This window comes from Panthera pardus, unplaced genomic scaffold (genome assembly GCF_024362965.1).
Source record: "Panthera pardus isolate Hobbes unplaced genomic scaffold, ASM2436296v1 HiC_scaffold_8, whole genome shotgun sequence".
Taxonomy (NCBI): domain Eukaryota; kingdom Metazoa; phylum Chordata; class Mammalia; order Carnivora; family Felidae; genus Panthera; species Panthera pardus.
The window spans coordinates 4,811,273-4,824,192 of NW_026527013.1; the positions used below are offsets into that span (position 1 = coordinate 4,811,273).

At 53.2% G+C, this 12,920-nt stretch overlaps 2 protein-coding genes and 1 long non-coding RNA gene across 3 annotated transcripts in view; 1 reads left to right on the top strand and 2 right to left on the bottom strand.

Moving 5' to 3' along the window:
- Nucleotides 1-4,439: 4,439 nt before the first annotated feature.
- On the bottom strand, nucleotides 4,440-7,439 carry TNFSF14 (TNF superfamily member 14). The gene is made up of 4 exons (XM_019430930.2): nucleotides 7,096-7,439; nucleotides 5,761-5,797; nucleotides 5,455-5,496; nucleotides 4,440-4,867 (listed from the first exon to the last, which is right to left on the bottom strand). The coding sequence occupies exons 1-4, from the start codon at nucleotides 7,315-7,317 to the stop codon at nucleotides 4,440-4,442; spliced, it is 729 nt and encodes a 242-aa protein (XP_019286475.1). The 5' UTR covers nucleotides 7,318-7,439.
- On the top strand, nucleotides 4,453-5,208 carry LOC109256011 (uncharacterized). Its single transcript, XR_002075464.2, has 2 exons — nucleotides 4,453-4,538; nucleotides 5,052-5,208. It is a non-coding gene; the product is annotated as an uncharacterized LOC109256011 (long non-coding RNA).
- A 5,213-nt stretch (nucleotides 7,440-12,652) lies between the features above and the next one.
- Nucleotides 12,653-12,920, bottom strand: part of LOC109261023 (complement C3-like) — a 40,185-nt gene continuing 39,917 nt past the window's right edge. The window contains exon 41 of the mRNA XM_053898204.1: nucleotides 12,653-12,835. Coding sequence (XP_053754179.1) covers nucleotides 12,694-12,835 — 142 coding nt within the window. The 3' untranslated portion in view covers nucleotides 12,653-12,693. The remainder of the gene's footprint in view (nucleotides 12,836-12,920) is intronic.

Consider the following 12,920-nt stretch of genomic DNA (forward strand, 5'->3'; position numbering starts at 1 on the left):
GCCTCGAGTCCTTCATTGCACAGCCCAGAGAAGTCGCAGGTCCCCAAAAAGGAAATGACTCGACGGTGTCTCTGGGCAGTTGAAGCCACAGACAGCCTCAAAGAGTTTCCGGTGCCTCAGCCTGGCTGAAAATCAGCCTTGTGAGCAAGGCTCAGGAGCAGCAGAGAGTGCTCCAGTCTTGATAGGTCACAGGCATGAAAATGGAGGGCTGATGGGTAAAAAGCAGGCTGACAGTGGGCACCTGCGTGGACAGGTGAGAATCGTCTGGATCCCTCCATCAGTCTTAATGCTGAGGCATTGGCTAAGCTCCCTGAAATGTTTGCAGTCTTGGGAAAGCAGCATGTGGGAAGGGTCGTTCCCAATGGACTGATGATAGTTTTCAGCATCCTGGTGCAAAGGGCTCTGTGCACAAATCGAGTCGCATTAGGAATAAAAAGGAAGTTATGTTATCTGCACTCCTTGCAAATTGAGACTTATGTATGCTTATGTATTGCTTATATTATGCTTATGTACTGCGACTTATGTATGTGTTGCAGTTTGGGAGGACCCCGATAAAAAGATGTGGAGCCACACTTTCCCTCCAGAAGGCATGAAGCCATGCCGGCACATTGGTTTCAGTGCCATAAGACTCATTTCTGACTTCTGACTTCTAGAACTAAAAGATCATCAATCGTAGCATGTTAAGCAGCAGCAGGAAATGAATAATAACACTATGAACCCTCGCTCCTCTTGAAACTTGTGGTCATCCCAGGCTGTCATTTATTTTTCCACCTTCATCTCTCTGTGCTTAGATTTCCCCCTAAGGTGGGTATTACAACACTACCCACCCCACGGTCATTGCGAGGATTGAGTTACTGTGAATTAATCCGCTTAGCACAGTGTCTGGCAAGCGGTGAGGACATTAGAAGTATGACTGAGGATCCTTATTACTTTAAGAGCAAAACCACATAAACACATTGCTGAAAGGCAACTGACATTCAGCCTCTGTATGGGAGACCACGAGGAGTGGTGGAGACTGGTGAGACCCCATGCCCTATCCAACAGGGACAGCTACTGCCCAGCCTGGGTTGTTGTTCACAGCTTCCAAATTTCCAAGAAAATCCAGAAATTGAGATTTGTCCACATGCAAAGTTTTGTCATGTTTAAATATTGGCTACTAATTTCCGTTTTAAAAACACACCCCGTGACTAGATGTGGCCTGTGGGTGTGAGGTCACCTTTCCTATAATCAATGAAAAGAATTCAAACTTTAAATGGACACATGATTACAGCTATGCTTATACAAAAAAAAAAAAAATCTACTGTGGATTAAAGAGCTCACTGTGGGCCAAGCTCTGGGAAACTACTTAAACACTCAAGCCATTTCATCTCACAATAACCACGGTAGGGTAGAGGCCACTATTTGTGTTCTTTTACAGATGAGGAAACTGAGGCCCAGAGAGGCCAAGGATGGATCCCGAGATCACCCAGCTGGGAAATGGCAGAGTGGAGGCCTGGCTTCCCTCAAAGACCCATTCTGTTTCTCTGAGACAATGCATCCCAGTATTTGAACACAGTGCTATTTAGCGGGAGGGACACAGCATTATAATATGAGACTAATAAATGATTTATCATCATTATTTTTACTTCTACTGCCTCTGGGTCTTGGCAAGAGGTGAAGGAGACCTTTCTAGGGGCTGGGGGAGGGTAGGAATGCACACTTCAGGTCTGGAGGAAAAGCTGATTGTGGGGGAAGATGATATCTGAACAGATGCCAGAGCATGGGAGGTGAAAGCGGAAATGAAATAGATAAACTTCTCAGAAGTTGTAAAGTAGGTCAATGGCCTGGACTGGGGGCTCACTACCCCATGCGCTATCTGAAAGTCTAGGTCTCCTGGTGCACCAGCCTCGACACCTGCCTTCAGGGCTCTCTGCTCCTCCTCCCTCCTGCCTCCCTCCATCTTTCCCTCCCCTCCCCTCCCTCTCTTTCCATGTCCCTCCTACCCTACCCGTCCTCTTACCCACCCTCTTTTCTTCCGCTTGCTGTACCACCTCAGGGCTGGAGGCCCCTCCCAGGAATGATCTTTGGAGGCTAAACTTAGTGACAGGTTCCATCCCCAGGCGGAAGTTGGTGGCTGCTGGTGGCTTTGTACTATATTGTCCCCACACCTTGGTCTCATCAAACCCACGGAAACAGAAAAAAACGGTGATAAGAGTAAAGGAAACTCCAGCGGGGGCTGGGGCTGGGCATTAGGGGCTGCCCCACCTCCCACCAGCCCTCAAGGGCAGAGAGGCGTGAAGCTGTGTGCCCTTGGTGGGAATGGAGGGGGAGTCCAGCATTCCTGCCTCTATGTCTGGAACATGGGGACAGCAATAGCTCCCGCCCAGGTATGTATATAAGGCATCTAAGGATGTGACTCACGCAAGATGCCTGACATAGGGAAAGTGCCTGACAAATGCTATAATGGCCTTTTCTGTGTCTGATCTGATGCAATCTTTACAACAGCCCCACGGGCAAAAGCTGGTGTTACCTCCCACTTTACAGATGAGGAAACTTAGGCACTGAGAGGTGGTGGGACTTGCTTGAGGTCACACAGGAGCAGGTGGCAGAGTGGAATTGGAACCCAGGACCATCTGACTGCAAAGCCTGTTTCCCTCCCTCCCTGTTCAGGGCAACGATGACAGTACTATAAACAATAATAAATAAACACTAACAACAATAATCGTCTACCTCTGGGGTCTGAGCCCTCAGCTTTGGGTCCTGGGCACCAACACCTCCCTCCAGCCACACCAGGGTACATGCTCGTCTCTACAGACCGCCTGATTTGCATGCATGTTGTTATCTGCCCCTCTCTCTCCTCACTCTTCCCGTGTTCCCACTTAGTTCAAGCTTCCAGCTGGCTGGGTAGACCGCCACTCTGTCCCGATGTCCGCAATCAGGGTTCTTGGCAGGGTGTAGCCTTCACTTCATCATCAGGAATGGGAGATTTGAGGGGGAGGCAGATCTGGGCATGAGGCTTCTGATTTCTCCCACCCTTCTCCCCGAGCTTCCTACAGGGAGTTGGGCCAGCTGGGTTCAGTTTACTTATCTGTAAAGTGACCTCCACAGGTGACCCCATCTACCGCCCCTCTGCCTCTACAAGCCACCATTCCCCTGAGAAGAGACAGACCCAGTTGCAACATTTACCATTTATTTCCAAGACCCATGGTCAGGGAGCCCAGGGCTGCCGACAGTGGTCCTCATCCCAGGATGTATTGGTCTTAGCTGGGAGGAACCTCAGGCTGTGTGTGATGTGGTGTGTGTGTGACGGGTTGGGACCGTGATGCAGCATGTGATGCGATGTGTGTGGCATCCCATGTGTGACACTTGGTGGGACCGTATGGCCCCTTTGGGTCACTGTGGCTGTGATGATGGCTTGTGTCGGATATATGTGTCATACGTCACATAATCTGACTGTGTGTTTGTGGTCCTATGACTTGTGTGTGACTGTGCAAGTATCTGATGCTTTGTGTGTACGAGTGCAGATCTGAAGGGCACCTTGTGATTTTCTGTGATGCCGTAGGCATGTCCACATTCTCTCTCCATCTTCCTTTCCTTCCCTCTTTCCCTTCTTCCTTCCCCTCCTCCCTTCTTCTTTTCCCTCCTCCCTCCCTCCCTTCTTTCCTACCCTCCTCCCTTCCTCCCTTTCTTCTCTCTGCAAACATTTTCCAGGTGCCTGCTACATGCCAGACCCTGACCTGGGTGCTGAAACACAGCCGTGTGTCCTGGTGGGATGTGAACACCCAGCAGTGCTGAGATCCAGCCAGCCAGCTGGTGATACGTTGGTAGCCAGAAACCAGACACGACGGGAGCCTTTACACCAAGGAAATCACAAACACTACAGAGCCTCTCCCTCCTGGGAGAGCTGGTGGTCAAACGGTCACCGGCACATCCCTGCGCCCGTGTCTCTGAGGGTGAACTTACACAGCCAGGAGGAGGTACAGCCACACACCTGTGAGCAGATCTTGAGTGTGTGGCTATGGCCGTGGGGGGCACTGGCTGGGCTGTCCACATGGGTCAGTCTTGATGATGACTCCCTTCCTCCAGCCACCCCCACTCATGAGAGTGGGGGAGGCTTGGGTTGCCCGTCCTGGGCCAAGTCTCTGGACCCCCACGTCCCACTCTTCTCTGAATCGAAAACATAAATACCCACCCCTCACCCCTTCTTCCTGAATATCAGGCAGATCAGCTTTCCCCCGGTTGGGGGGCCTACAGACCCTCAAGTCTCTGGGTCTTTGTCTTCAGTATTGCCCGTAGTGGCTCTGCAGTTTCCTTTGGGGCTCCAGAGGTGCCGGCTGGGTCTTCAACCTTCAGGGGTGGCTGGGTTGTCGGCCCCTGGAGGTGCCCGCTGAGCTCTTCGCTCACTGGGTTCTCGGTTCCCCAAGGCACCCTCTGAGGGAGGCATGACTGTCACTCCTTCCTTACACCATGAAGGCCCCAAAGTAGGAGCGGGTCCCGTCACGGAGTCGGACCAGGCGCTCATCTGGCACACGGACGACCACCTCCTCGCCAGCGTCCAGGTGCACCACGCCTCCCAGGAAGCTGCTGTCCCACCAGACGCGGGGGCCGGTGGCTCGCCCACAGGGTGACCGCCGACTGACCAGCAGCTCGAGCTCCTCGGGGTAGCGCGGTGTGCGTTTGTAGAGGCCATGCGTGATGGGCAGGCCGCTGCTCAGCCCCTGCGGGCAGCCCACGCCCCCCAGCTGCACCTTGGAGTAGATGTAATAGTAGCCGGCCCGGGCAATCACCAGGGAGCCGTCACGGTAGCTGAGGCCCCTCAAGAAGGCCAAGCCCAGCTTTGTCTCCCAGAGCAGCGGGCCCCCGCTGCCCGTCAGGCTGGAGTTGGCACCTGGGGGCAGAGACAGAGGGGTCTGGTCAGCATGTGTCCCTCTGCGGGTGGGCGAGGGTGACGACTCCCCTCCGTTTTAGGTTGGGGACTTTATATGTGTTAATTCACTTTATTCTCACTTTGAGGGGAGGGAACTGAGGCACCGAAAGGCCAAGTCACTTGCTTCTTACCCCTCCCCTTGCAGGTGGGGAAACTGAGGCATGGAGCCATTAAGTGACCAGCCAAAAGCATCAAAACTTGTGAGTGGCATAACCAAGGAACAGAGAGAGCGCACACCCCGGGCCAGAAGACTTGTAATCTCCATGCTCTTCAGTTTTTCTCCATTCAAATGGACATATGAATAGCGCCTCCTTGAGATTTAATGAATTAATATGTATAGAGCGTATTACAGCCCATGACACACGGTGAACGCCTTGTAAGGGTTTATTCAATGATATGACAAATGCATGGACATAGGCAGCGGGGCAGGTCTGTGAATCAATAGTGAACGGGTGACTGAATGAATACTCAGACATGCTGGGTGTCTGTCTGGTCTCCCCAGGACACCCTCCCCCTCTCCCATGCCACGAGCCGGGGGTCCCCCTCACCTGTGAGGTGTGCTGCTGGGTTGGCCTGGAGGGACCTTCGTCCTGGAGAGAGATGGTGAGCGGTTAGGGGCAGAGGTGGTGAGGGGTGAGGGCCAGCCTCCAGCCAGGGTCATCAGGTCCACCTCCTGGTGTCAACCCCACCCTTTCCGGAGTGCCCCAGACTTCTGCTTCTCAGGCCCGGGGGAGGGGCACCTGTGGAGCTCAGGCCAGTTGTGTAAATCACATTGGGCAACCGGCTGAGGGGGCGGGGGCAACGTGGGAACCATCCTACCCCCGCCCTCCCCAGGACCCAGGACTCTGACTCACCTTGCGTCAGCTGCTTCCAGGATTCTGCTTCTCCATCCTGAAAATGCAGAGAAACCCACGGTGAGGACCTGCGTGGCCCACACCTTGGCATCCTCAGACTCATGGCTGTGAGACACACACAGATGCAGCACACAGACACTGTCCTCACCCCAGTGCCCAGGGCCACGTGCACACTCCTGCCCCACCCAGCAGCCTTGTAACCACCCGGGCTCTCATATTCCCCCTCTGCAAATAGACATAGACATATGAATATGGTGCCTATTTAAGACTCAGTGAATTCACAGGGACAAAAGCGTGTTCCTCCAGTGCATGGTGCATAGTAAGCACAGTATGAGAGTTAATTAAATAAGTAATATTATAGACATATAGACATCAAGACGGCAAGACACGTGGACATCTGTGGCCACAAGTGGATATGGGCATGTGACACAGGGCACAGACCTGGACACTTATGTGACACGTGGACACAGATACATGGGTGTGTGGTTTATGGATCCGTGTGGGTCTGTACACAATGTCAGCACATGGGCTGTAAACAGGCCAGTACGTGGACATGTGGGCACACGCACACAGGACAGCAGTACGGGTTCACATGGGCGACATGCCCATGCGGCCGTCAGATCCAGTCACAAGGACAAATGCTTTGGAAACACACAATGCAAAGGGCCAAGACCACACGGCCATGGCGTGGGATGCAGAGACTCACAGGTGTGGCAAACAGATACATCCACAGCCAACCGTAAACAGAGGCAGAGAGAGATTCTCGCAGACTCGGACAACGTGAATTAGTGACAGTCCCGAATAATGGTGACCAGGGTATGGCTGACAATACTTCGCAATGTCAGAACATCAGTTCCGCGGGTTGCAGACAACCAGACTGTGTTATAAACATGAAATGTGCTTTGAGACTAGGTTTTATTTGTTACGACTACTAGAAGAAATGGTACTTATGTGACCCCACGGCAGGGTTAGCTAATGCTACAATAGCAATCATATTGCAGTATAAATGTATCAAATCCCTATGTTGTACACTTGAAACTGACAGAATGTTAACATGTCGTTTATATCTCAGCTTAAAAAAAATATCGGTTCTGGTTGAATTCTTGCCCTGGGCAGCCACTGACGGGCACCACACACGCAATATCGTATCTCGTTCCCTGTGAGGTGGGCACTCTTATTATCCCACCCATTTCACAGATGAGGAAACTGAGGTTCAGAGAAGTGAATTGACTTGCACTGAGCTGCTGTTAGCCTATGGTCTTGCACACACGTGCACAGAGACGTGCGCAGTGACACAGGAGACCCACCTGCCACGAGCCCCGAAGCCCCACTCACCAGCAGGGGTGTGACCATCTCCCCCAGTCGCCAGTGCAGCTGCAGCAGGAACCAGCCCTGGACGGCCAGCCCAGCCGCCAGCAGCAGCAGCAGGAGGCCCAGGCCCAGCTGGGACGCACTGCAGGGCTGTCTTTGGCGGCGGCTGGGCCCCAGCCGTGTGAATGGGATGTCTGTCTGTCCGTCCACCACAAACACTGAGGGCCGCACAACCGTCTCCTCCATGTCCTGAGACACCTCGGGGCTGGGCTCGCACGGCTGGGTCCCTGAGGGCAGGGAGGAAACCACGATTGCCCAATGCTTCTGGGCTTCGCACGCTGCAGACAGGCACCCGTGGGTCCCGGGGTTCAGCCTTTAGAGCAGGGGCTCAGCCCCTCCCCTTTCCCCACTGGCCCTCCTCTTCTTCCTGTCCTCCCACCCCCAGGCTGGCCCCATCTCACTCTCACTCATACAGCCTCTCACTCTTTCCAGGGGCATCTAAAGATGTGACTCAGGTAGGGATGGAGGGGGGAGGCCCCAGTTTTTCCCTGTGGCCACTTCATTCACTCCGTGACCAAATATTTGTAGATCATCTCTGTGTGCCAGGTACTGTTCTAGGCTTGAGGGCACAGGCGTGAACAAGAGAGACAAAAGTCCCTGGTCTTACAGAGCTCCCATTCTAGTGGGGTGAGAGACGATGAGCCCGTAAAGAAGAAAATACTATAGAGTGTTTGAGACGGTGGTTAGGGAAGTGCAAACTTCAAGAGTGGTTTTTGTGTGTGTGGGTGTGTCCAGGTGTGTATATTGGGTCCAGTGCACGTGTGCATGTGTATGCTGTGTGCATGTGTGCATGGAGATGTGTGCAGGTGCAGGCATGTGTGTATGTGCACCTATGCACACATGCGGGTGTGTGCAGGTGTGTGTGTATGTGTGGGGTGTATGAGTGTGCATGCACGTGTGTGTGCATGTAGGTGTGTGTGCATGAGTGTGCATGCATGTGGGTGTCTGCAGGTGTGTGCATGTAGGTGCGTGTGCGTGTGAGGTGTGCATGAGTGTGCACGTGCACGGGTGTGTGCAGGAGCAGACACACATACGCCCGCATGTGTGGATGTGTGTACACGGGCATGAGTGTGCCTGTGAGTGTGTGTGTGCATGCTGTGTGCATGTGTGCATGGAGATGAGGCAGGTGCAGGCATGCATGTTGGTGCATCTATGCACACATGTGGGTGTGTAGGTGTGTGCATGTAGATGAATGGGTATGAGTGTGCATGCATGTGGGTGCATGTAGGTGTGTGTGCGTGTGAGGTGTGCATGAGTGTGCACGTGCATAAGTGTGTGCATGTGTGGTGTGCATGAGTGTGCATGCACGTGTGTGTGCATGTAGGTGCATGTGCGTGTGTGGTGTACATGAGTGTACGTGCATTCAAGTGTGTGCAGGAGCAGACACACATACGCCTGCATGTGTGGATGTGTGTACACGTGCATGAGTGTGCCTGTGAGTGTGTGTGTGCATGCTGTGTGCATGTGTGCATGGAGATGAGGCAGGTACAGGCATGCATGTTGGTGCATCTATGCACACATGTGGGTGTGTAGGTGTGTGCACGTAGATGAATGGGTATGAGTGTGCATGCATGTGGGTGTCTGCAGGTGTGTGCATGTAGGTGCGTGTGCGTGTGAGGTGTGCATGAGTGTGCACGTGCACGGGTGTGTGCAGGAGCAGACACACATACGCCCGCATGTGTGGATGTGTGTTCACGTGCATGAGTGTGCCCGTGAGTGTGTGTGTGCATGCGTGCATGCATGGATGCAAGTTTAAATTGGAACTCACAGACAGGTGGTGTAACCACCAGCCGCTAGGTTAACTAGGCTAAATCCAAGGCCTGGAAGTCGTCCCGGGGGCACCTCCAATGGGCCTGAGTAGCCCTCTTTCTCTTCTCCCCCACATCCCACCTTTTCGCAAGCCCTGGCCATTCAGTCTCAACGTCTGATCTGAACCCAGCCGCCTGTTTCCAGACCCACTGCTACTACCTTTGCTAAGTGCTGTGGGCTGAGTGTCTGTGCCCCTCCCCCGTTCATTTGGTGATGTCCTGATCACCTACCTGATGGCCTCTGTAGGTGGGGCCCTGGGGAGGCGGTTAGGTCAGAAGGGTGGAGTCTTCCTGAATGGGATGAGTGCCCCTGACGGGAGGCTCTCTCCCTCCCTCTCTGTCTCTGCCATTTGAAGAGGTTTGAGGACCCAGTGAGAGGGCCACTGTCTACAAGCCAGGAACAGAGCCCTCACCAGAGCCCGACCAAGCTGGCACCTGTGTCTCAGACTTCCAGCCTCCGGAACCCTGAGAAATGCACGTCTGCCGTTTGAGGCTCCCGGTGTAGGGCATCTTGTTACAGCCGCCAGACTGCACTAACACACTAGGGCATCCGTCATTTCTGGCCTGACTCTTGCAGTGGTTTCCAGCTGGACTTTCTCTCTGCCTCTTGCCACCTCATAATTCATTCTCTGCCCTCTACAAGTGTGAACTTGTGTATTTGTTTCCTTTAATTTATATGGTTTAATTTAATTTACTATTTTCTTTTATTTTAGAGGTGAAATTCACATAACGTAAAAGCAACCATTTTAAAGTGAGCAGTTCAGCGGTATTTAGGGCATTTCCACAGTCGGACAACTCTGGTCCCCAGACGTTTTCAGCGCCTCGAAAGGTAAGCCCATACCCATAAAGCAGTCCCCACCCCCCAGGCCTCCCAGCCCTTGGCAACCACTAGTCAGCTTTCCTGCTCTATGGAGTTACCTGTCCTGAATAGTTCAGGTATTTCATAAAAGTGGAAATCCACAACCTGTGGTCTTTTGTGTCTGGCTTCCTTCACTGAGTATAATGTTTTCAGGTCTCAGCCAGGTCCTTCCTTGTTAGGGCTGAGGAATGTTCTAGTGTATGGACACATCCCAGTTTGCTTGCCCATTCACACGCTGAGGGATGCTTCAGTCGTTTCCACCTTTGGGCTACTGGGCAAAGTGCTGCTATGAGCATGCTCGCACATATATTTGTCTGGGTACCAGCTTCCAAGTCTTTGGGCATATAGCTAGGATTGGAATTGCTACCATCAGCTTTCCAAACACATAAGTCAGCCTTCATGTCTTCCCTGCTTAAAATCTTGCAGCGGCTGGGGCACCTGAGTGGCTCAGTCAGTTAAGCATCCGACTTCAGCTCAGGTCATGATCTCACGGTTTGTGAGTTTGAGCCCCGCGTCGGGCTCTGGGCTGACGGCTCAGAGCCTGGAGCCCGCTTTTGATTCTGGGTCTCCCTCTGTCTGTCCCTGTGCTGCTTGCACTCTGTCTCTCGCATTGTCTCAAAAATAAATAAACATTTAAAAAAAAATTTAAAAAATCTTGCAGTGGCTTCCCACGGAGTGGTCAGGGGCTACCACATTACGCCTCGTGGCTCAAATCCTCCAAGGCTTTCTCCTGTCATCTGTGTGTTGGCTTAAGAATCCCCTCCTCATGATAGGTTTCTTTGTATTCCCTGACCATCTGCATTGGTCATGACTCTCCAGAGAAAGAGAACCAGTAATATATGTCCATCCATCCATCCATCCATTTGTCCACTCATCCATCCATCCATCCATCTACCACCTATTATCTACCATCTATCTGTCTGCACTCACACACAGACACACACACACATGCACACATACACAATTTATTTTAAGGAATTGGCTCATGTGACTGGGGTTTAGCAAGTCTAAAATCCACAGACAAGCCAGCAGGCTGGAGATTCATTTAAGAGTTGATGTTAGGGGCGCCTGGGTGGCGCAGTCGGTTAAGCGTCCGACTTCAGCCAGGTCACGATCTCGCGGTCCGTGAGTTCGAGCCCCGCGTCGGGCTCTGGGCTGATGGCTCGGAGCCTGGAGCCTGTTTCCGACTCTGTGTCTCCCTCTCTCTCTGCCCCTCCCCCGTTCATGCTCTGTCTCTCTCTGTCCCAAAAATAAATAAACGTTGAAAAAAAAAAATGTGAGTCTCATGATCAGGTCTGTGCTGTTCGCAGTCTGGAACCACAGGTGCCCAAACAGAACAATACCCAATGTCTTTTTTTTTTTTTTTTTTCTGAAAAAAAGGAAGAAAATGAATCCCAGGGCAGAAGAAAGGGGGAATTGGCATGAAAAACCATGACAAGAAGGACATAAAGGTGGCCGGAGGGGCAACCTGCCAGAGGTCGGCTGGGACACCTAGTGAGTGATGAGGACTTTTGAGTCTCCCCTTGACAGGGGTGCTGACAAACAGGGACTGGAAGTAGCAGGAGGGACGGTGAATATATTTCCCTCATATTCCTGGAATTGGGAGGTGGGGTTCACAGGACACAGCCAATTTCATACAGGAAATGGGCTGAGAAGGGGTGACTGCCAGGCTCAGGGCTTTTCCCATGATGACCTCATCTAGAGTCAGGGACTGGATCCCAACATCTACAGACCTAGACGTACTGGTGGTTATTAAACACAAGAGACATCCAGGGACTCAGTTCTGTCTGCAGAGAATGAAACTATTCACCTGTGACTGCTGCCCCCAATGCAGCGCACGTGGTGCTGTGACCGCAGTACCCCCACGACAACCCCCCTTCAGCCCTTGAATGCTGACTCATTCCTTCCCCTCCCTGGTTCACGCATATCTCCAGTGGAAATGAGCCTAGCCTGCCCCTTAACGCCCCCTTCTGGGCACAGCCGCTTGAAATGCAGGCAAAGTAGTGAATGGAGTTGTAAGTGAGCTGCATGTGAGGGGCAAGTGGGGAGAAGGTGAGGAGGGGGAGGATCCACGTGGGGATGAAGGTGAGGGGGGTGAGGGTCCAGGTGGGGGTAAGTGAGGAGAACGAGGGTCCAGGTGGGAGGAAGGTGAGGAGGGGGAGGATCCAGGTGGGAGGAAGGTGAGGAGGGTGAGGGTCCAGGTGGGAGGAGTGAGGAGGGTGAGGGTCCAGGTGGGAGGAGTGAGGAGGGTGAGGGTCCAGGTGGGGAGGAAGGTGAGGAGGGTGAGGATCCAGGTGGGAGGAAGGTGAGGAGGCAGAGGATCCAGGTGGGAGGAAGGTGAGGAGGGTGAGGAACCAGGTGGGAGGAAGGTGAGGAGAGTGAGGGTCCAGATGGGAGGAAGGTGAGGAGGCAGAGGTTCCAGGTGGGGATGAAGGTGAGGAGGCGGAGGATCCAGGTGGGGATGAAGATGAGGAGGCAGAGGACTGTGGAGCCCTCGTGCATAATGATGCTCGTGAGGGCTGGGGTACAGCAGGTGAGGATACTGGTACCCACACAGTGGATGAGAGAAGGATGTAGGTGAAGATACTGGTGAGGACCCAGGGGAGGAGGCAGAGGACACACAGGTCTCGATGCAGGTGGAAAGAAAGCAAGTAGGTGAGCACTTGGCGCAAATGCAGGCTCACTTCAGACTACGTGCGGGTGCAGTGCAGGTGCACGTGGGCGCGGGCTCCCCAGGGGAGGAAGCAAACGTGCAGGTGATCCACAGGGAGGAAGGAGTTGCAGGGGAGGAGGCAGGGGATCACAGCTGCCTCTTCCTCCCTCTCCAAGACCTTCCGACTTTGGGAGACCCATGAACTCACAGGGAAGCTTTATTGTGGGGACTGTGGGCAGGGGTCAGTTGGGACAGCCAAAGACAACCATGTTCTCAGTGAAGTTGGCCAGGTCTTGACACAGCTTCTCATTCTCCTCATCCTGGCATTCGTCAGCCTCTGGCCACTGTTCCAGCCAGGTGTCCTTCCCGATGACATACTTGATGCTGGGGGATGGTAACAGGTCAGGATCAGGGCAGGGAAAGCATGGGAAGGGGCGACCCACTGTGGGGGATGGGGATGCACAGGGCT